The 21,472-nt window shown below is 32.8% G+C and overlaps 1 protein-coding gene across 5 annotated transcripts in view; it reads right to left on the bottom strand.

The window, feature by feature from the left end:
- ZRANB3 (zinc finger RANBP2-type containing 3) overlaps nucleotides 1-21,472 on the bottom strand; it is a 262,163-nt gene that overhangs the window by 122,743 nt on the left and 117,948 nt on the right. For all 5 annotated transcript variants that reach the window (XM_011354495.2, XM_023527494.1, XM_023527492.1 and 2 more), the window contains exons 7-8: nucleotides 9,978-10,149; nucleotides 8,734-8,850 (exon numbers count right to left, since the gene is read on the bottom strand). In XM_011354495.2, the coding sequence (XP_011352797.2) occupies nucleotides 8,734-8,850; nucleotides 9,978-10,149 (289 nt within the window). The remainder of the gene's footprint in view (nucleotides 1-8,733; nucleotides 8,851-9,977; nucleotides 10,150-21,472) is intronic.

Genomic DNA, 21,472 nt, shown 5'->3' with positions numbered 1-21,472 from the left:
ATTAAAAAATAAAAAAATTATTTAAAAAATAAAAATAAAATTCAAGTCTGATTTTAAAAAGTATCTGAAAAAGAGACCTTGATAATATAATAACAAACTAAGGAGATAATAACAAACATAATTAAAACTTATATAACCTCTATCCTCATAAGAAGTATAAGTACTTAACCTGAATAGGCAGACCAGCATAAATGTTTATACAGCACATGGATGACATGTGTCAATACCATAACTGTATAGCACTGTACCACTGTATATATTAAAAATTACAATATCAGTATGACCTAATTTGAAGCACTGGTACTATATTCCTGTCTGCCCAGAAGACATTATAGAATATGAGAAAATGGAGAAGATTAGAGCAGAGGAAGAAGCCTATCCTGGAACTCTGTAAAGCTAGGATAGATAGAGACGCATTTGTCTGGAGGGCTTTTGACATAACTCTGCCTAGAGCAAAGGAAGAGGACAGATGACCCCCGGAGGTCCTTTCTAGCTCATTGTTCTCTAACCACGATTAATGATCAGTATTAAAAACTTTTCATATAAATGGATGTGGGAAGTATTTGCTTCCTTAGAAGAGCTAACAAGAAAAAAATTTCCATTTCATGCATTAATTTATCATGTAGTTAGTCTTTAAAAAATTAAATACCACAAATAATAAAGGTAAATGACCTTAAAATAGCATATCCTATAAATAATAATATATTCACACAAATGCATTTACTTGAAAACATTATTTTCCTTAAGAATCTTCTTACTCATCAATATTTTCAAATTTAGATAAACTAACAAGGTAGTTATCATCATTTTTAAATTCCTCAACATAATTGTTCAAATGACTCAATAAAGAGAAAAGTATTTCTAATATGATGCTGCAGAATACAAAAAAATCTTCTATTATCTAACATCTTGTGCCTTGCTGAGTTTGGCACAGATCATACTTAATAGTGGACTGTGCACAAACTGTATCTCCTGTTTGTTTTTCCCAGTCACAAACATCAACCCAGCTGACCAAGGAAGAAATCTAGATTCTACTTTTTCCCTCACCTCCATATTCAGTCAGTCACCAATGTCCACTGATTTACCATCTTAATAACTCTTGAATTATTCCTTTCTTTCAAGTTAAGATGTGGTACAGCCACTGCTTTGGTTCAGATCACCCACCGTGAGCCTGGATTACCAGTGCAGCAACCCAACTGGATTTTCTGCCTGACGGCTTGCCTCTTCCAGTGCATTCTCTACATTTCATACAGCTATCGTTCTTTCTCTAAAACACGAATCTGATCATTTTACTCTATTCTACTATACCTCATTACTCAGAACCCTGAGGATAAATTACAAACTAGGAACTGTGACTTTCCTGGTATGGTTACTGCTCTCTGTGATCTCCAGCCTAGTCTCCCTCAGACTTCCTTCAGGACACTCAATGCTTTAGCCATGATGACCTCCTTTTGGTTCCCTAAACATGCCATTTCTGGTTATCTTTGTGAGTTTGCAAAAACTATTCATCTGTATGAAATATACTCCATCAGCCCCATCCCTTTCCTGTCTCACTCCCTTCCTTTTCAGTTGGCTAAATCTTATGTCCCATTGGGACATATTTCCTGAACTCCAGTCCTGCCCCTCAAGACTAGGCCAAGAGTCTTCTCTTACATGCTTCCACAATTTGAAGCACTAAATATATTCTAATGTAGTTGAACATTTATTTCTCTGTCTTCTCCAACATATTCAAATTCCTTGAGAGGCAGACATTGTAACTTGTTCACCATGCCTGCCTAGAACCAAGCATGATCCTTGCCACATAGTAAGCACTCAATAAATATCTGCTGAATTAGTCAAAAAAACACTTAGCCGAAGAAAGGAAGTTTCAACACTAGTTTGCATACAACATAATAGCGATTTTATAATCTGTGGTATTTTGAAAGTTCATTTACAAATTGGTTTGGGTGAAACATTTTTTCACAAAAACAATATTAAATGTAGTCCATAACTAGCTACCTTCCCCAAAGTCTACTATATCTATAATGTAGCTAAACTGTATTATTTACAGTTACCATAGACTCTAACTACTGGATATCAATATGTTTCTGAGGGAAATGTATGAAGAATTCCATTTCGGTAATGCCATGAACTAATTATTTCTGGCTGCAGCCCAGGAACAGAAATACATACTTCCATTTTATGTAGGTGGTTGAGAACAGAGGTTCTAATAGGGAGGGAATGAAAAATGACTAAAAACTAGAGAATTAGGGTGGCAAGGCAAAAACTGGTCCTCTGCTGCCAGTAATCTTTGGAAACGTTCCAATCTACAGACAACTGACTTTTCATCTCTTTTCTATCCCTTCAAGGCATTAGGTACCAACTTCCTACTTACTATCAACACTTCTGACTTCCAACAAGGGTTTCTTACCACAGATAGGAAATTATCTAAAAGGTTCTCAAATACATTCTTTTCTCTTAAGCAAGCACTCGGTACTCAGTATTAAGTAAAAAAGAAAGCTAAGCAAGCAAGGAAACAAACAAAAAGCAAGATAGCTATTAACTCTAAGAAAAACAACAGTTGGCAAAGAAATGTAATTATAGCTCAACTGTGAATTGTTAACAGTCATATTGTAAACAATGAACACCAATCAAACCAAAAATTATGAAAAAAATTATAATACAGGAAAATGGAGCGGGGTGAATGTATTGTAAATATTTCCTTCTAATCTGTATTTTACATTTGCATTTTCATAAGTCTTTCATATATCATACTTTATTAAAACACAATAAGCTTTGGTTTTGAGTCCCATCTTTTTCCCTTTAGAGTATATGCTTTCACAGAGGTCAAATTATAATGTTGTACACATGAAAATTATATAACGTGGTTAACCACTGTTATCTCAGTAAATTTGAATAATTAAAGAAAAAGTATGTGTTCTTTGTATCCTATCTTAAGAAAGTTGCTACGAAAGGTTGGGAATATTTTTATGTATATATACTACAAGAGATTTTATAAGTTACCTATATTTATGTCTTTGACTCATTTCAAGTTAACTTTTATGTATGGTGTGAAATAATGGTCAAGGCTCATTTTTTTTTCTTTAAGGATATCCAATTGTCATTTGTTGAAAAAACTATCATTTCCCATTGATAGTTATCTCATCCCCTCCCTTAATATCAACTGACAATCTATGTAAAGGTCAATTTCTGGACTTTCTTTTCTGGTTCATTAATATAAATGTCTCTCCTCATGTCAATACCACAAAGTTTTGATTACTGTAACTTTATAGTAAGTATTTATATCATATAGTGTGAGTCTTCCAAATTTGTTCAGAGTTGTTTTGGTTATAGTAAGTCGTTTGTGTTGCCTCATAAATTTTACATTCAGCTTGTCAATTTCTATAAAAAAGACTACAGAGATTCTGATTAGTACTGCATTGAATATATAAATTAATTTATAGGGAACTGGCATCTTAACAATACTGAATCTTGTGATTCATTATCATAATCTCCCTTGTCATTTATTTAAGTTTGTTTTACATTCTCTAAACAGTGTTTTGTAGCTTTCGGTGCATATATTTTGTTGAATAATAAATAATGAATGATAATAAATATTGAATAATAAATAAAGTAGTTCATGTTTATTGATGCTATTGTAAACTGTATTTTCAAAATTTCAATTTCCAATTTTTCATTGGTAGCATATAGAACTACGCATGAATTTTATATATTGAACATGAATCCTGTGACCTTGATAAATTCACTCATTAGTTCTAGCACCTTGAGTGTTCTTGGACTTTCTATATGGACTATAATGTTGTCAGTGAATATAGACAATTTTATTTATTCCTTTTCTATCTATATAAATTTTATTTCTTTTTCTAGTCTTACCGGACAGTTATAAGAATCAAACAATGTTGAACAGAAGTAGTGGGAGCAGCTCTTGTTTTGCTCCTCATCTCAGGGGAGTAGCATTTAGTCTTTGAGCATTAAGTATATTAATTGTACATTTTTCATAAATGCCTTTTATTGGGATGAGGAAGGTCCCTTTCTATTCCTACTTTGCCAAGAGGTTTTATCAAGAATGAATGTCGAATTCTGTCATATGATTAGAATAATTACAAGGTTTTCCATTTTTACATGGTTAATGTGAATTATGGTGATTAATTAATCAAATGTTAAAGAAACTCTGTATTGCTGGTATAAATACTTTTTAACGTATTAGTAAATTTGATATGCTAATATTTGTTAGGAATTTTGACATTCATGGAGGATACTGATCTGTAGTTTTCTCAGTCTGCTTGGTCTTGATAGCAGGATAATTCTGGATTCATAAAATTATTTGGAAGGTATTTGTTCCTTTTCTGTTTTCTAAAAAATTTTTAGTGATTAGTTTTCGTTACTAGATATACACATATTTAGGACTATTATGTATAATTGATGAATTGACTCCTTTATCATTATATAAGTCTCCTCTCTAATTTGGGTGTATTCTTTGTTCTGAAGTCTACATTATCTGGTATCAATATGTCTACTTCATCTTTCTTTTGATTACTGTTTACCTGATACATCTTTTTTCCTGCATTTATTTTTAACCATTAGCTTTCATATTTAGAGATCTTTTTGTAGATACTATATGATTTATGCAATCTGACAATTCCTGCCTTTTAATTGGTAGGTTAGATCATTTACGTTTAATGTAATTAGTGATATGCCTGGATTTATTTTAAACCTATCATTGTGTTAGTTGTTTCTGTTCGACCCAGTTGTTCTCTGTTCCTTTTTTTTTTTTTTTTTTGGATTAACTTAGAAATTTTTTGTCATTGGGTTGTTTTATTGTATCTACTATACATACATTTTTAAAATTTGGAAATAAAAAGGTCCACCAGAGGATGTGAAAATAATGTAGAGTTCTTGTGTACCCTTAAACTAGCCTCCTCTAATGATAATTTCTTAGGTAACCATATTACAATATCAACACCAGGAAAATGACATTGGTATAATAATATTTTTTATCACTATAATTCTAGTGTTTTGAAAATGTTATAAAAGTGGTGTCATGATGTATATAAACTTTTGAGACTGAGTGCTTTCATTCAGTATATGCTTTTAAGATTTATCTGACTCATTGCGTTTACCAATAGTTCATTCCTTTTCATTGAGTATTCCATTGTATTGATGTACTACAAGTTAAAAGCTAAGTTTTCGTTTCTCTAGAATAAATAGTTAGGACATTTAGATTTTTCATTACTACATTTTATCTCTACTACTGGCTTATAAGCTGATTGGAAGAACTTTCTTTTTCTCAGAAAATATTTTTTATTTCTATCATTTCCATTTTACTGTCTTTATAGTTTCCAAATTTATTCTGAAATCCCCTATCTTTTTATGTATATTGTTTATCTTTTCTACTATGTCCTTTAACATACTATTCATATCTTTTTTAAAGTCCTTGTGTAATATTTCTACAATCTGGGTCATTTCTCTATTTGGCATTATTGATTGCTTTATCACTCTTAATGGATTTTTAAAAAAATTTAATTTTTATTTCATAATTTCTACTTAATGCTAGAAATTATGTCTAGAAGAACAGGACTGACTGAGATTAAATGATACTTACATCCAGAAATGGGCATGATTCTTTTTCTTTCAGGGTGACAGTATGGGAGGGACTAAGACAATCTAGTCAGTATTAAGTTGTATTTAGGTTCTCTGGTTCAGTGCACCACAAACTTCAAATTCCGCCAACAGTGGGATACTTCTACCTTATGATAGTGAATACCACGGTTTTTCTAAGTGTACCAATTGTATTCTTAGCTTTCACCAGTCCCTGCATGTCTGTACCACATCTATACTATGAAAGTGTGTCTCTCTCCCCCAGTAGGAGATTGACCTTGATGATTTCTTAGTGTTAAGTTCATGGTAGTAGGAGGCAGGAAATCTCTTGGGTGTCCTGGTAGGAACTCAGTATAAGAAGACAGACCCTTTGCTTCAGCTGAGCTTTGGGGGTGGGACTTTCCTGCTGTTTCTGCCCCTTTGCCTTGTGGCAACCAAACTACGTCTTGTAACTGAGTGGTCCTGCACAGGAGAGACGTTCCTGCTCCTCCTCCGGTAGTAACAAATCTGTCTTATATAAGTGCAAGGTCTTGATTTCAATAGGGTTTCCTGCTCAACCCTTAGGGATACACAGTATTTGTTTCTACCTAGCCCCCAGAAGCAGTTGCTCCTGGACTGGGCTTTGGAGGCTGGGAGAGGGCATCTTTTGCCGTTCCCACAGTGACGTGAGGCTTTTTGCTTAGTGTGAGAAAAGGGTCCTGGAAATAGGCAGGGTATTATGCTTGTACTCCACTAATGAAGATACTCTCTGATTTCCTAGTCAGTACCAGGTGGAGGCAAATGAAAATAAGGCTTGTGTGTAAGGGTAAACTACTTGTGTCAGGATCCCCTGATATTTTGAACTGTCATGATAGCCCACGTTCAGACTTTATAATTTTGTTAAATTTTAGGTGTTTTCTTCTTATCCACTTTTATGGTAGTCACCTTCTTCCTAACCCAGGCCTGCCAAAGGAAAAAACTTTATATGTATCATAAATGAACTAGGTGTGTCAATTATACCCCAATTAAAAAAAAGAAGCCAATTCTTCCAAATCGATCTATAGATTAAAAATAATACCAATCAAAATTGTACATACTTAACAAGCTAATTCTTAAACTCAGAAGGGAAAGCAAAGGACCTACAACAGACAAATAGTTTCAAAAAGAATAACGTAGACGTGAACACTATGTAATTTCAAGACATTATAAAGGAATTGAGCCATTGTAGTATGGTGAGATGTATAGATCAATGAAACACAGTAAGTTCAGCAACAGACCCACACATATGTAAGCAATTGATTTTGTGAAAGTTCCAAGATAACTCAATGAGGGAAAAACAGTCATTCTAATAAAGGTACTAGAGCAACTGAAAATCGATATGCAAAAAACCAAAACAAAATAAAACAAAAAACAAACTGAACTTCTATCCTTACTTTGTACCACATAAAAAATTAATTCAAAATAGTGTATAGATCTACATATACAAACCTAAAACTATAGTACTTTTAGAAAAAAGTATAGGAGAAAATCATTATAAACTGAGACTAAGCAAAAATTAATTAAGACTCAAAAGGCACAAAACATAAAAGAAAAAAATTGATAAACTGGACTGTTTATCAATTTTAAATTTCTGTTCTTTGAAAAACAATGTTAAGAAAATAAAAATGAGATCCACAGACGTGGACAAAATATTTGGAAATGACACATATGTTAGAGGACTTGTTTACAAAATATATAAAGAGCTCTTAAAACCCAATATAAATGTGGGCTTGAATGAATAGATACTTTTCAAAAGAAAACAAATGCCTAAAAAGCACATGAAAATAAGTTCAATATCATTAGCCATTAAGGAAAGGCAAATTAAAATAACAATGAGATACCATTACATATGAAGAAGAATGGCTGAAATTTAAAAATTGATAATACCAAGTGCTGATAATACCACGTGCTGATAATATCAAGTGCTGACAAAGATTTAGAACAACTGGAACTCTCATGCGCTGCCAGTAAGAATGCAAAATGGTATTGTACTTTGAAAAATAAGTTGGCAGCTTTTTAAAAAGATAAATCTACGTTTTTCATATGACCCCGTAGTCCCATTTCTAGTTATTTACTCAAGGGAAATAAAAATATGTACATAGAAAGACCTGTACACACATGATTATAACAGGCTTATTTATAATAGCCTAAACTGAGAATACCCCAAGTAGTCATTAATTGATAAAGGAATAAAAGAATTGTTATACACATACATTGGATTATTTGGCAATAAAAGTGAAAAAATTAATGACACATGCAAAAACATGAATCAATATTCAAAAGCCTCATGTTAAATGAAAGAAACCAGACATAAGGCTACATACAATATGATTCTGTTTTTGTGATATTCCGGAAAATGCAAAACTATAGTGATAGAAGCAGATCTGTGACTGCCAAGATCTAGAGGGTTAGGTGAGAAAAATGACTGCAAAGGTGCATGAGGGAACTTTTTTGGGTAATGAAAATATTGATACTTATTTGGCAAGCTTCATCAAACTATACATTTGAAAAAGACAAATTTCACTGTATGCAAATTATATATGAATAAACTTCATTTAAAAAAATTATGTTATGAAATATCTCAGAATTGGAGAGGGATGACACTCATTAGTATGTATAAGTTCCACCACGCTGGTGAAAACAACAACAAACAATGTGTGATGAGTCTACTTGATAGTCACACTGCAATTTAAAAACTCTTAACACCCTCCAATTTGTACTTTTAGACAAAAAGAACATGAGCACATCTATCTCTGTAGGGAACTAAAAACATGATACCAATTAAAAATGATTGACAAAAAAAAATTATTTGTAGCAATTATGTAGTAAAACCTTGGAAAAAGCTGATAATTAAGATGAATATATGTATGTCCTTTAACATGTAAAACACCATCAAAGTGTATCCATATATTGGAAAGGATAGATATATGAATAGGCATAATGGTGTTCAATGTGCTATTGTTTACTTTGACTATGTCTGAATTTTTTAATAATAAACAGTTAAAAATTAAATGGCAAAGACGTTATCGTATGCAAACAAGCTGCTTAAGTAAAAATATTAAAATACATTAAATAAATTGTAACAAGACAAATACATGATGGCCCAGCAATGAGTACCTTGGCAATAGCAGTTTGTTTAAATATGTGAGTAATCAACCCCATAACAGTCTCAGTGGCACCCGGATTTGGAGCTCTCATTAATTTTTCCCACTCTTCAAAGCTGGTATTCAATTCCTTTGTGGGAGAAAATAACAATGTTTAGAAACACAGCATAAGATCGGAACAATTGATGCAATAATGAATCATGTCCTTTTTTTTCTTTTTTATATAGAACGTTATAAAAAAAATTCCCAAAGATGTCAACGTGTTTATTTAAAAACATCAACATGGAGTTAGTAGGTCAGTCACATGTTCATGCCAATGACAGACACTAATGACAAACAATGCATGCACACCAAGCCCTTTGCTAACATCATAAATCAAACAATTGTAGCTTCCTCTTAAGGGAAAACATTATGTAAAGTAGAAATAAAAATTCAAATACACAAGAAAGCAAAGTAGTGAAAATGTATATAGTAGCAAAGTATTTTTATAAAAAGATACAATTTTATTTATGTAAGCATAAAGACTTGGGGGATATTAGTTAAATAAAATATGATATAATAATGTATTAACTCATTTTTAATTCTAATGTTAAAATAGTGGATGAAAAATTGGATCATTTAAAATTTTCCAGTAATGTTTACAAAATGCTTACTCTAAGCTTTCAAGATAGAACGAAGCAATAAATAGTCTTTGTCAACAAAGTTATGTCCAGATTTGAAGAATTTCAGAGAATATATAAGCATTGCACTCCTCAAAAGTAAATGTGAAAAAGGATTAGGTAAAATACTATTTGGCTTTCTGATATGCTGAACTTCACATCTTACATGATCACAGAGTTTTAAGGTTTCAAGAACAAGGCTGCATCTAAATTATTCTAGAAGACAGCTATTTATACTTAAAAAAAAAAAAAAATCCTAGAGGAAGAAATACAACTTCCCTTGCTTCACATCCTACAGATACTCAGAATTCTTAATACTAAATCTTTTTTGTAATTGGAGTTCTTTTTTCCGTATTCAGCAGAAATATATTTTTTAATCACTAGGACACTGAATCTTTTCACATTATTTGATGACTAAAGTTAAATTCTTCCTGCTTGCTTCTTGAAATAATACAAAGCCAATTCATATGCTCTATTAATTAAACCTATTTTAAGAAAGCAGATCTTTCCTTCTATGAAATATGAAATACATGCAATCTTTCATAGTATAATTTAAAATGATTTAAAATAAGACTTTCAATCAAACGAGGGTTCTCACCTTGGCTGCTGCTGATGGAAGATCAAATGGAATACGCTGTCTGATTTTAGGGGGCAGCTGGGTTAAAACTTCAGTCTTTAACCTTCTAATCATTATGTCACTTAATAGCTGATGCAGTTCACTGAGATTTGACGCCCCTCTACAATCCCACTGAGACCTTTTACCAAAATATCTGTGAACATGAAGAAAAAATATATAGCAAAGCTGAATGCTAGAGTAAGAAAATAATTTATCTAGTGTGTTCTTTTTCATGATAAGGAGCCATGACACTGCGTTTACTGTTATTTCTGAACACAAATTAAGTTTCAAAAAGCTCAGCCTGAGAAATAGTAATGAATAAGATTATACATTACTCTCAGCTATAGAAAATATTAATGTCTTTACATACTGTTTATCCTGAGTTCATGCAAGGCTAGGATTGTGTTTAGCAGACCTAGCCTTAACTAGGCACTAACTGCCAGTACACTAGCCAGTCAACCAAGCCACCGAAAACATTTTCCACACCCTCTAGGAGACATTATCTCACATTAACAGCAAAGAAAAGAAAAAAAAAAGATACACACCCATAATGAGAGAGAGAATGGGAGAGGAAACATCAGAGGATAAGCAATTTTAATAAATGTTTATAAGTCACTGCAGACAGACAAGTGGTCACTGACTTGGCAAAATAAAGGAAGCTACAACTTAAAATGCTTACAGAAGGAAACTTATCCTCTAGAACCCTGAGAGCATCAGGAGTTGGAAGCACCAGCACTGTGGGCAGGTGTTAAGACAAGAGTTGAAATCTAAATCTTTAGATTTAGTGAATCTACTGAACTTACTCATCAGCACAGCTGGCCGAACAACATCCCCTCATCATTGTGACAACCTAAATAGTTCCCCACAAAATTCCCAATCATTTGCTAAGGGCCCGTATTAATGAAAGTGAGTTATTAGAGGTCAATTAACAAAGGAAAAATTCCTGTTAGGTTGTATTATCATTACTAATATTAACAAATAACTATCAGTTTAATGAGATTTTTGGTGGTATATTAGCACAAATAGGTATCAATTTGAAAAAGTTGACACTTGTTAACATAAATTTTCTTTTAGTTTAGTGTATTTTGATAGCAAACATTCAAGAGTAGTCAGACATTAAAAACATGTACTTGCATGCAGAATTGATTAGAAAAGTATAGTGAAAGAATGTAATTACTGTATGATAAAATGATAGACACCATTCAGTTGTCAATAATAAATTTATTTGCTTAAAAAAAACTAAGTGTTGGCATTATAAAAACATTCAATAGGTTTAGTTATAATTGTTATAAATTAAATTACTGAAACATTAAAATATTTTAACTCTTTAATGCTTTGTTACCATATTTATATTAAAAATTCACACACTAATGAAAACAGAAAAATATTTATCAATACCCAATTCTGTCACCTAGTTTACCATTCACAACCACACTAAGGTACATTTTAACCTCAGAGTAAAATAAAAAAACTAATGTTTGGAACTACTAACAATAGGAAAAAGAGATTGGGTTTTAGGTGTGCTTTTTTTTTTTTTTTTTTTTTTTGAGAATGAAATGTTTGCCGTTAAAATAAATTCTTAAACACACTTTCCATCTATGAGACGCATTTAGCAGGTGTACAACATGCTTGGTGGAGGTCTTATGGCACAATTGTTCCATGCTGGCACAGAGAACACACAGGTGTCTTCAAACAGGCCAACCTCACTTGCATCCTACAGAGCACCAAAAGCTGTGCTCCAGGAGCACAGTTTTTTTTTTTTTTTTTAATTTTAATTTTATTAGTTTCAAGTATACAGTACATTGGTTAGACATTAATACAGTTTATAAAACGATCCCCCCAATTGCTCTCTCCCTCCTTTGGCCCTCCACCTAGCCAACATATTAATGCTAACTGCATTCCCTATGCCATGCTCCCCATCCCTGTGACCACCTATTGACTACTAACTTTTACCTCTTTAACCCTTCACCCCATTCTCCTAGTCTCCAACCCCCCTCCCCTCTGGCTGTCACCAGATTGTCCTCTATATTTATGAGCACAGGTTTGTTTTGAACTTAGAGCAATCTAATATCACATGCCACAGAACCGGTACCAGGGCTGTAACAATGAGGTATCTTCACCTTCCCTCCTCCCCCTTCCTCTGCCCGGGAGAGGGTGTACTCCTGAAAGAACTTTTTGTAGCCAGTTGCCTCCTGGGTGCTTTACCACTGGTTAACTGCAAGCCCTATGCTTGGCATGAGCCATGGTTTAGAGAAATCCTTTATCCCACCCCTACTCCCTTCTCTTTCAGCTTGAGTCATACCACAAGAGGTGGCAATGACTCTAAAGGGTGTTGGCAGTACCACATGCTGTTGAACTTCCACACTCAGGTTTGGAGTGCAAAGAGAAAATGAGAGGGGGAGGGAGGGCTTCAAGAGGCGCTACTGGTAAATGCTTGGTCTCTTGCCATTCAATATGTTGATTATTATATATATATATATATTTTAGAATATCCTAATCTCTTTCATTTAACAGGTTTATTAAGATAGATTCATAATTCCATACAAGTCACCCATTTAAAGTATACAATTCAGTGGTTTCTAATATATTCACAGGTAGCGTAACCATCGCCACGATAAATTTTACAGTTCCATCATTTCAAGAAGGATCCTCCCACCCCCACCCATATCCTTTAGCTATCACTCACTTAAGTGCTGAACTGCTTTCCCAGCCCTCAGCAACCACTAATCTATTTTCTGTCTCTCAAGACTTCTCTACTCTGAACTTTCATATACGTGGAATCATATAGTATATAGTCTTTTGTGACTGGCTTCTTTCACTTAGAATAATGTTTTCAAGGTTCCTCTACATTGTATCAGTACTTCGATCCTTTTTAAAGCTGAAAAATATTCCATTGTGTGGATATATCACATTTTGTTTATTCACTTATCTGTTGATAGACATTTTGGTTGTTCCAACTTTTGGCTTTTATGAATGATGCTGCTACGAACATTCATAAGTTTTTATATGAATGTATATTTTCATCTCTCTTAGGCATATACCTAAGCGTTAAATAGCTAGGTCATATGGTAGGTAATTCTATGTTTAATCATTTTAGAAAGTACCAGATTGTTTGTCAAAGCAGCTGGACCAGTTTACATTCCCAGCAGCAGTGTTCAAGCGTTCCAAATTCTCCATGTCTTTGCCAACACTTGTTGCTATCCAACTTTTTGATCCTAGCCATCCCAGTAGGTGCGAAGTGATATTTCATTGAGGTTTTGATTTGTATGACTAATGATGTCAAGCATTTTTTCATTTGCTAGTTCACCATTTGTATATCTTTGGTGGAGAAATGTCAAATATGGAGCTTTTAAGTTGCCACTCCATCTGAGCAACAAGTAAAAATCTAAACAAAATGAAAAATCAACTCTTCTTAGAATTTTCAGAGACTCCAGGTTACAGGGCAAAATACTACACTCCAAATTGGAAAAAGAAGCAGCAATATGTTTAAGGTGGAATTAACCATAATGGAAACTTAATTTCTAACAACCTAAAATTAACAGCAATAACAACAATGAAATTTCAAATGTCTCTAAAAAAGTTATGAAACATGAAGCTTGAAAACTTCTTTGAGATTACTATAGCCTTTTCTCATTAAGATTTATAAAGTAAAAATTCATTTCTCCTTTTCTAAACAAGAATAAATACAAACTTACTTTATCTTCTTTTTTGATAATGTATAATGAAGAAAAGAGGCATTTCTCAATAAGCACTTAATATTAGTTTATGATGATAAAAGGGGAAATTTATGGCAAAGAACATGCATGCTTATCTGTGTTTATGAACATGCACACACACGCACAACACACACACACAAAGTTAGCTCGGAATTTCAAAAATTACCCTGTGATTTTTTTTTAAGTTCCCTTGTATAGCAATTCATTTTTCCCACCCCAGCTCCTGGGAAACACTGATCTGTTTTCTGCTCCTCATAGTTTGACCATTCCAGAATGGTATATAAATAGAATTGTATAGTATACAGCTTTTTAAATCTGATTTCTGTCGCTTAGCATAATGCATCTGAAATTCATCTACATTGTTGGGTGTATTAGCAGTTCATTCCTTTTTATTGCTGAGTAATATACTCCATTGTAAGGATATATCACGACTGTGCATTTACCAAGTGAAGGACATCTGGATTGCTTCAAGTTATAGGTGACTATAAATAAAGCTGCTATAAATATTTCCAGATTTTCGAGTGAACATATGTTTTTATTTATCTTGACGAAATACCCAAAGTGGGTTGTATGGTAAATACAGTAAGTTAATCATATTTATCACTTATTTCTATGAAAATCCTTCTAACATGAAAGGAAAAAAGTTTAAAAGCTGTTAAATAATAATAACAAAGACAATGAAAGAAAACAGGAGATGATTTCAATCAATTTTTGGAAAAGAGAAAGTAAGTAGAGGCGATGTGCTGGATAAAACACGATGAACTGAACACAAACATTTATCTTCAATAAAAGTGAGTACGAAGAAATAAAAATGCATTAACCCACTAGGACAAAGAGAATGAAAAGGAAACAATACCAAACAATGTGAATATACTTCTAGAAGCAGAAAAAAAAAAGAAGCTAACAACACTGAGAAAGCTGAATACCAAGGACCTACAGAGGGGTATCCACAAAACCCCAAAATGTCTCAGGAATTAAAAGCATGAGGTACTTTAGAAGGGGGTGGTGAGTGTGACATGGTTAAATGCCCAGATTCTCTCCCCAACCCCACACCATTGTGTTACTATTCTTCCTCACAAGACAACAGTTTTATTCTACAGAGAAATGGAACCAGAGTTCAAACCTAGGGAAACCAAGAACGGTACAATGTGCAGGGGTGGTGCCAGATGGAAACTGGAGACTGAGATAAGGTCTACCTACCAGGCACTGAGAACATTATTTTCCTTCCCTTGTTCAAGCCAAAAAGAAGATAGCCCCGTTTAAACTTCCACACATTCATAGCAGGAGAATGGAAGATTCTTTTTTCCTTTAAAAGTGTTAAAGGTCATAGAAAGAGGACCTCTACATAATGACATTCAGGGATTCCCCAGTGAAAAGCCCATCTTTTCTAGTCAAAAAGCTTTTATAATCAGCTTTTTTATAGTTTCAGACTTAAAACGTGAATGAACATTCAAGGATCAACAGACAGAGACTAAAACAAACAGAAAAAAAAGTAAGAGTAAACATATTATGCAGAGAACGGGAGGAAAGTTAAAAACAAAAAATAAAACAAAATAATACACACAAACACACCCCACCAACAACAGGCATCCAAAAACAGGAGGCTATAGCTATGAGAGTATAGAAAGAATAATGATACAAAAAGTAAAACAGAATGGTTAACAATTTATAATATTATAGCTGTTTTCATTAGCTACAATGAAAATTCAACAGAACTAGGTTACGAAGGAGGAAATCTCCCCAAAAGTAAAACAAAAAATTAAAATGAGAACATTAAGGACTAATATATAAATAATAGGAGTTCCAAAAAGAAAGAATGAAGAAAAGGAGAGAAAAAGTTAAAAATGAATAATTCCCAGACATATGCACTCAAGTTTCAAGACTGAAAGGGATAGTTAGTGCCCCAAACTTGGGTGCATTTTTGTGAAATTACAGAATAACAGGGATAGAGGACAATCTCACAAGCTTCCAGAATAGGGGAGAAAATAAATATACATGATATATGCAAAGAATCAAAAATCAAAAAGGCATTGTGATTCTTAAAAGCAATCTTGATTATTAGAGACAATGGAGAAATGACTATAAAATCCTGAGGAAAAATGATTTACAACATAAAAATCTACATCCAGCCAATTTTTCAATTGAGAGATTATCTATAAGCAGACATCTAAGGACTCAAAAATTTTACTTTCTATTCTCTTTTCTTAGGAAGCTATTAAGGGATATGTGTCCTGAAAACCAGGAAAATATGCCAAAAGGAACCAAGGAAAGAATGTACAAAATGATCCTGGAACATCATGTCATATCAGATAGCAAGGAAGCAATCGAGGACCAGGTCAAAAGGACCATTTTGAAGATGGTCCTATTTGTCAAAGGTAGAAAAATTTGACTATAAATAACAACAATAAATAAAATAAAACTTAAAAACACAACTTAAGAACTCTGAAATGACAGACTGGGATTATAAAGCAACTTCCTTAACCTGATAAATAGCATCTATGAAAAAAAAATAATAAATATAAGAATTGTACACTGAATTAAATAAACAGAAAGACTTAATATTATTAAAATGGCAAAACTCTCCCAGATTCAACACAATCTCTATCAAATTCTAGCTGACATCTTTGCAGAAATTGACAAACTGATCCTAAAATTTAGATGAAAATGCAAGGGACACAATAGTCAAACAATATTGAAAACAGAACCATGTTGGAAGACTTAACAATTTCAAAAATTAAAACCCTCATTGGATACTATTAGAGAATGTTAGCAAAACAGCTTCTTTTTTTGAAAACTCCTATATTTTAAGAAAATAAGCATTTTCTTGCCTTTTTTTTTTTAAACAAACTGAACTACTGAGTATCCAAATAGTAGAAAAGAAGAAGTTTCCTTTATAGAGATATATCAACTAATAAATGAATAAAGAGTGTTGGAATATCACCATTCTGCAATGCCTAATGATTTAAGAGATCATGTACTGAACTTTGGCAGCTGCCATCACAAAAAGAGAGGCTTTAGATATCATGGGCTTTCTCATGGAAGAACACAAGATCCCTATAAAAGGAGAACTGCCAAAAAAATTGAGGCTTCTACATCTAAATACTTTTATAGAAATATAGGGGACAAAGGAACATGTTAAATAATACCATGCAAGCAGCGAAATCCAGATTACAATAACAACTTAGATTCTTCAACAAATTAAATAAATAAACCAAGGAAATAGAGGAGATTAAGAGATTAAATCTAGAGTTTACAAGAGATTTAGGACATATTTATCATTTGTAATATGTAAGTCTTATTTAGGTACCGATTCAAACAAACTGTGAAAAAAAAAACTTATAAAGAATCGTTATTTTTTAGAGATATAAACTGAAAAATCTTACGGACAAAATGTGAAATTCAGGCTTTGCTTCAAAATAATATGGGGCGGTAAAGCTGGACGGGAGTATAGCTAAACCAAGATTGGTCATGTGTTGATAAATGTTGACACTGATGAAGAAGATTACATGAGGGGTCGGTTCATTATACTATTCTGTCTACTTTTGTTTACATTAATTTTTTTTTCCATAATAAAATACTGAAAAGAACAAAATAAACAAAGAAAAGTCATGGAATCCAGGAATTTGAGAATCCAATAGAACAGAATGGCAGAAGAAAATTCAGCATAACAGCTCTGCACCGTGCCTGAAGAAAAACCAGTCCAGATTGGAGTAGAACAGAAGGCTGTGGGAGGGAGGCCTCCAGGAAAAAGAAAAAAAATTATTTCATGTGCTTGTAAGACCTTTTGGAAGTTGAAAGATTGTTGGAACTTTTGAGTAAAAAAATAGTGAAGGCTATATAGAAAACCAAAAGATGGGCAAAAAAAGGAAATAATTATGATTAAAGGTTGACTGAGAGTCAACTAATTGATTTATTAGAGATTAATATTATTTAGTCATTTCTTCTATTTATTCAATCATATAAACATGAACACTGAATCACCAAATAATTCAAACATTGGAAAGAAGATAGAAGGAAAGTGGTGGCAAGGGTGTTTAAAATATTGCTTTTACTTGTTAGTTTTGTGATTTGGACAAGTTACTTAACCTTTTCAAATCTCAATTTATTAATCTATAAAATCTATATAATATCCTTAACCTTGTGGGATTTTTGAAAGAATTAAAGATTATGCATCTAAAATACATGGCATAGTATGATATATATAATGAATTATCATGTAACCAATGAAAATGATATATTTTAGTTATTGATATATCCTAAAAAGTGTTATGTGAAAAAGCATATTACAGAAAAGTATGTATAATACAATCTTATCTATATAAAATTGCCTGCCTATCCTATCTATCTATCTATCTATCTATCTATCTATCTATCTATCTATCTATCTATCTATCTATCTATCTATTATATACCTAAGCAAAGAAGCTGTCTAGAGGGAAAGTTACAAAACACATTAGTAATGGTTATAGTGAAATTTCAGTTGCTTTTTACTTTATTAAAAAAAATTTTTCCTCTTTAATTTGTTAAAAAAAGTATAAATCAGTTTTCTAAAAGCAATAAACTATCTGTAAATTTGCAAAAATAAAAGAAATAAAAAACTTATAAAGGTCATGCTAAGTGAAATTAGCAGATATGTATTACATGTAGGCTATATTAAAACTATGTAAAAATTATTAGATATATGGACAAGGTAGAAATAAAAAGATGAAAACAGTTTACATGTTAGTGAACTGGATGATGGTATTTTTCTTTCCACTTTTATTGTTATAGTGTTACATATTTTATTGCTTTATTGTCATATATGCACATATAAGTATGTATATTTTACAAATTCTTATTCAGATTTAGGCAAAATCTACTTCCCTATTAAGTTTCACTACTTGACAACAATTTTTCCCTCTGAGGCCACAGAGACAAATCTAATACTCTTTTTCAAATGTCCGCAGCCTTCATAAGATCAAGCACCATGTCTTACTCATCTTTGTATTGCCAGCAGCTCTGAAACAGTGTCCCAAATATAGTAGGCAATCAGTAATAGTAGGCATTTGTTGTAGAGCTGAATAGGAATTCCCCTCATTATTCCAGTCACCCTTTTCCAAATATGTTTTCATTTGTTAACATGCTTCTTAAATAGGACTATTAGCTCCCTCTCAATTCTTCGTATTCCTTGTTTCTAATGACCTTCTGAAATCTACTCCAACCATTCATTCCACTCCCATGGCTATAACCGGTCCTGAAAAACAGCTCAACTAGGGAAATTCAGACATTCCACTCTCTACTTGCCCCCGTCATTCTAGCCTACTTGCTCATTTACACTCATTATATCTTTATTATCATTGAGCTTTCAGTCGACTGACTGCTCCACTTTCACTATATACACAATATCCTTCCTATCTTCATATCCATCCTCATCTCGTTTTGATTTCTGAGTACATACATTAGCTGTATCAATATAGCATAATTTCTCTGTCCTGGAGTCTATACATCACAAGCTGGTGAAAAAAAAATCTTCAGTGGCTCCAACTATAAGCCTTTTCCAAGCCTGTGCCCAGGCTGCTGGGTGTTGCTGGTTCGCCTTGAAAACTCAGTGAAGGCTGGGACCATGTGAGTCTTGTTCCCTAACACATACTTGATGTTTAGCATGTGGCGTAGCATATAACAAGTATCCGATAAATATTGTTTGAATAAATAAATTAATTCGAAATTAAACCATACTCCAAGTGTACTCTAATCAATAAGTAGACTAGAACCATCTCTCATGCTGGATGTTACTTTGATTAATGTGTCCTAAAATTAATTTATTTTTATCAGTGATGACAGCTGACTTCCATTTAGCGTACGGTTATTCAAAACCAGAAATCTTTTGACCTGAACTACTGACTAATAGATGAGGATTTCTCACATTCCTTCCACACAAAGCAGACTCTCTAAGCATAAGTGCAGAATTTACCCTATTAATTTTTATCTATTTTTTAAACTTATCTTTGCCATATAGTATATTAACTATTTCTCTCAGATTTGAGCCATTTGCAAATGTTATAGACCTGACCTCTATTTAGCCATGGATGAGAACATTAAATGTGACAGTACTGAGGACAAAGTACCGTGCAATTTTACAAGAGACATTTCTTGAAGCTGACAATGACTTATTAATTAACACTTTTGGGAGAAGCCTATAAAAACCTTTAATATGTATTATCACCCAGAATTTTCCCTCATAAAAATTTAGACAACTATATCTCCTAGGAGGTGGAACTGGCGCAAAATAGCAAGAACAAAGAAAGTTTAGAAAATCTGATAAATTACTATGAAGATATTCTTAACCTTTAAGCATGACACCAGGGAGGACAAATATGTCTCCCCAGAGCCTGCCTTTTGAAGGTGGCTGCTGATAACAGGACGCTTGGCTGGATTATGTATGTGACCTCTTTTTCTGTGTAAAAGAACATCTATTAAAGTTGCCATTCCCTTAATCTTTCTTACTGCCAGGAAAAGTGAGGGGAAAAAAAAGTAAGAGGAAGCCAGGTACAGGCAAGCCATTTAACCTCACCAGGTGCCTATAAAATGACAGAGGGAGACTGGGTGACCTGTAAAATCTTTTCTTGCTATAATGTGCTAATAGTTGCCAACTGAATGTGCTCCCTTCTCCATAATCATATTTGTAATTATATCTTCCTCTAAATATAACCCAGTAGAGTGAATGATGTAAGAGATTTTGGATACGGGATGTTCTGGTTGAGTACTATTTCCTCTGTGCCTCTCAAGTCAAACCAGGTAGGTGGTTACGTATATCTAGACTTCTTATTTCCAAATCACATTCACATTAGTGTACTTCTGTTTGCCATCATTTATGTATTTAATAAACTTTATAAAAACAAAGTTATATTTTTGCTCAAGCTTCACTTAACTTTATTTGAATATAGTCATGACATTCAAATATAAAATATAAGTCTAGAACTGAATAACCATAATTTGCTTTCTGCAAAATTATAGTGTATAAATGACACCTTGATAGAATCAAAACATTATGGAAAGAATTTTAACATTCCACAGATAAACTTAAAATGCCAAGAAGTGCCTTGATCTGAATTAGAGTCTACGGTACTATAGTGTTCTCAAATTAAAGAAGGAAAGGAATAACATAACACTTTTGAAATGGAATCTGGAAGAAAATGCCATTGGAGAAGAATGATAATAATCTTGAAAAGACTTGTCTAGTGAACAGAAATAGAACACAATGCCCCTAATCATAAATTATTGCATAAAGATAAATTTTTCTTTGAAACAGCATTTGTGTTAACAAGCAAGAAAAGGACAGGTATACTCTTCTGCTGGCATATGACAAGTCCTAATCAGGCAACAAAAAAAGAATTGCTTTTGGACCACTTAGGTTTTCCTAGTACCCAAAATGTAAATCCGGTTAATATGTTTATTTTACATAGGTTAAATTTTGGTATTTATAGTCTGTAGGAATTGCGACTATGGGTTTCCCAATAATATCTAGCATCATGTCTATTTGACATGATACCTTAAAACTATTTATTATAATTTGTGTAGAGAAAGACTGTCTTTTTAATAGCAACTTTGTACTAGGACACCTTAATAAATTCTTTTTTGTTTTGAACATTTTTCAGCTGATCCTTTCATTTTTCCAAATGAATAATATCAGCTGCAAATAATAATAATTTTATCTTTTCTTTTCTATATTTACCTCTTATTTTTCTTTTGAGTAATTGAACTGATAGTGCCTCCAAAATAAAG

This window comes from Pteropus vampyrus, unplaced genomic scaffold (assembly GCF_000151845.1).
Source record: "Pteropus vampyrus isolate Shadow unplaced genomic scaffold, Pvam_2.0 Scaffold17, whole genome shotgun sequence".
NCBI lineage: Eukaryota > Metazoa > Chordata > Mammalia > Chiroptera > Pteropodidae > Pteropus > Pteropus vampyrus.
This window is presented reverse-complemented; position numbering and strand designations above follow the sequence as displayed.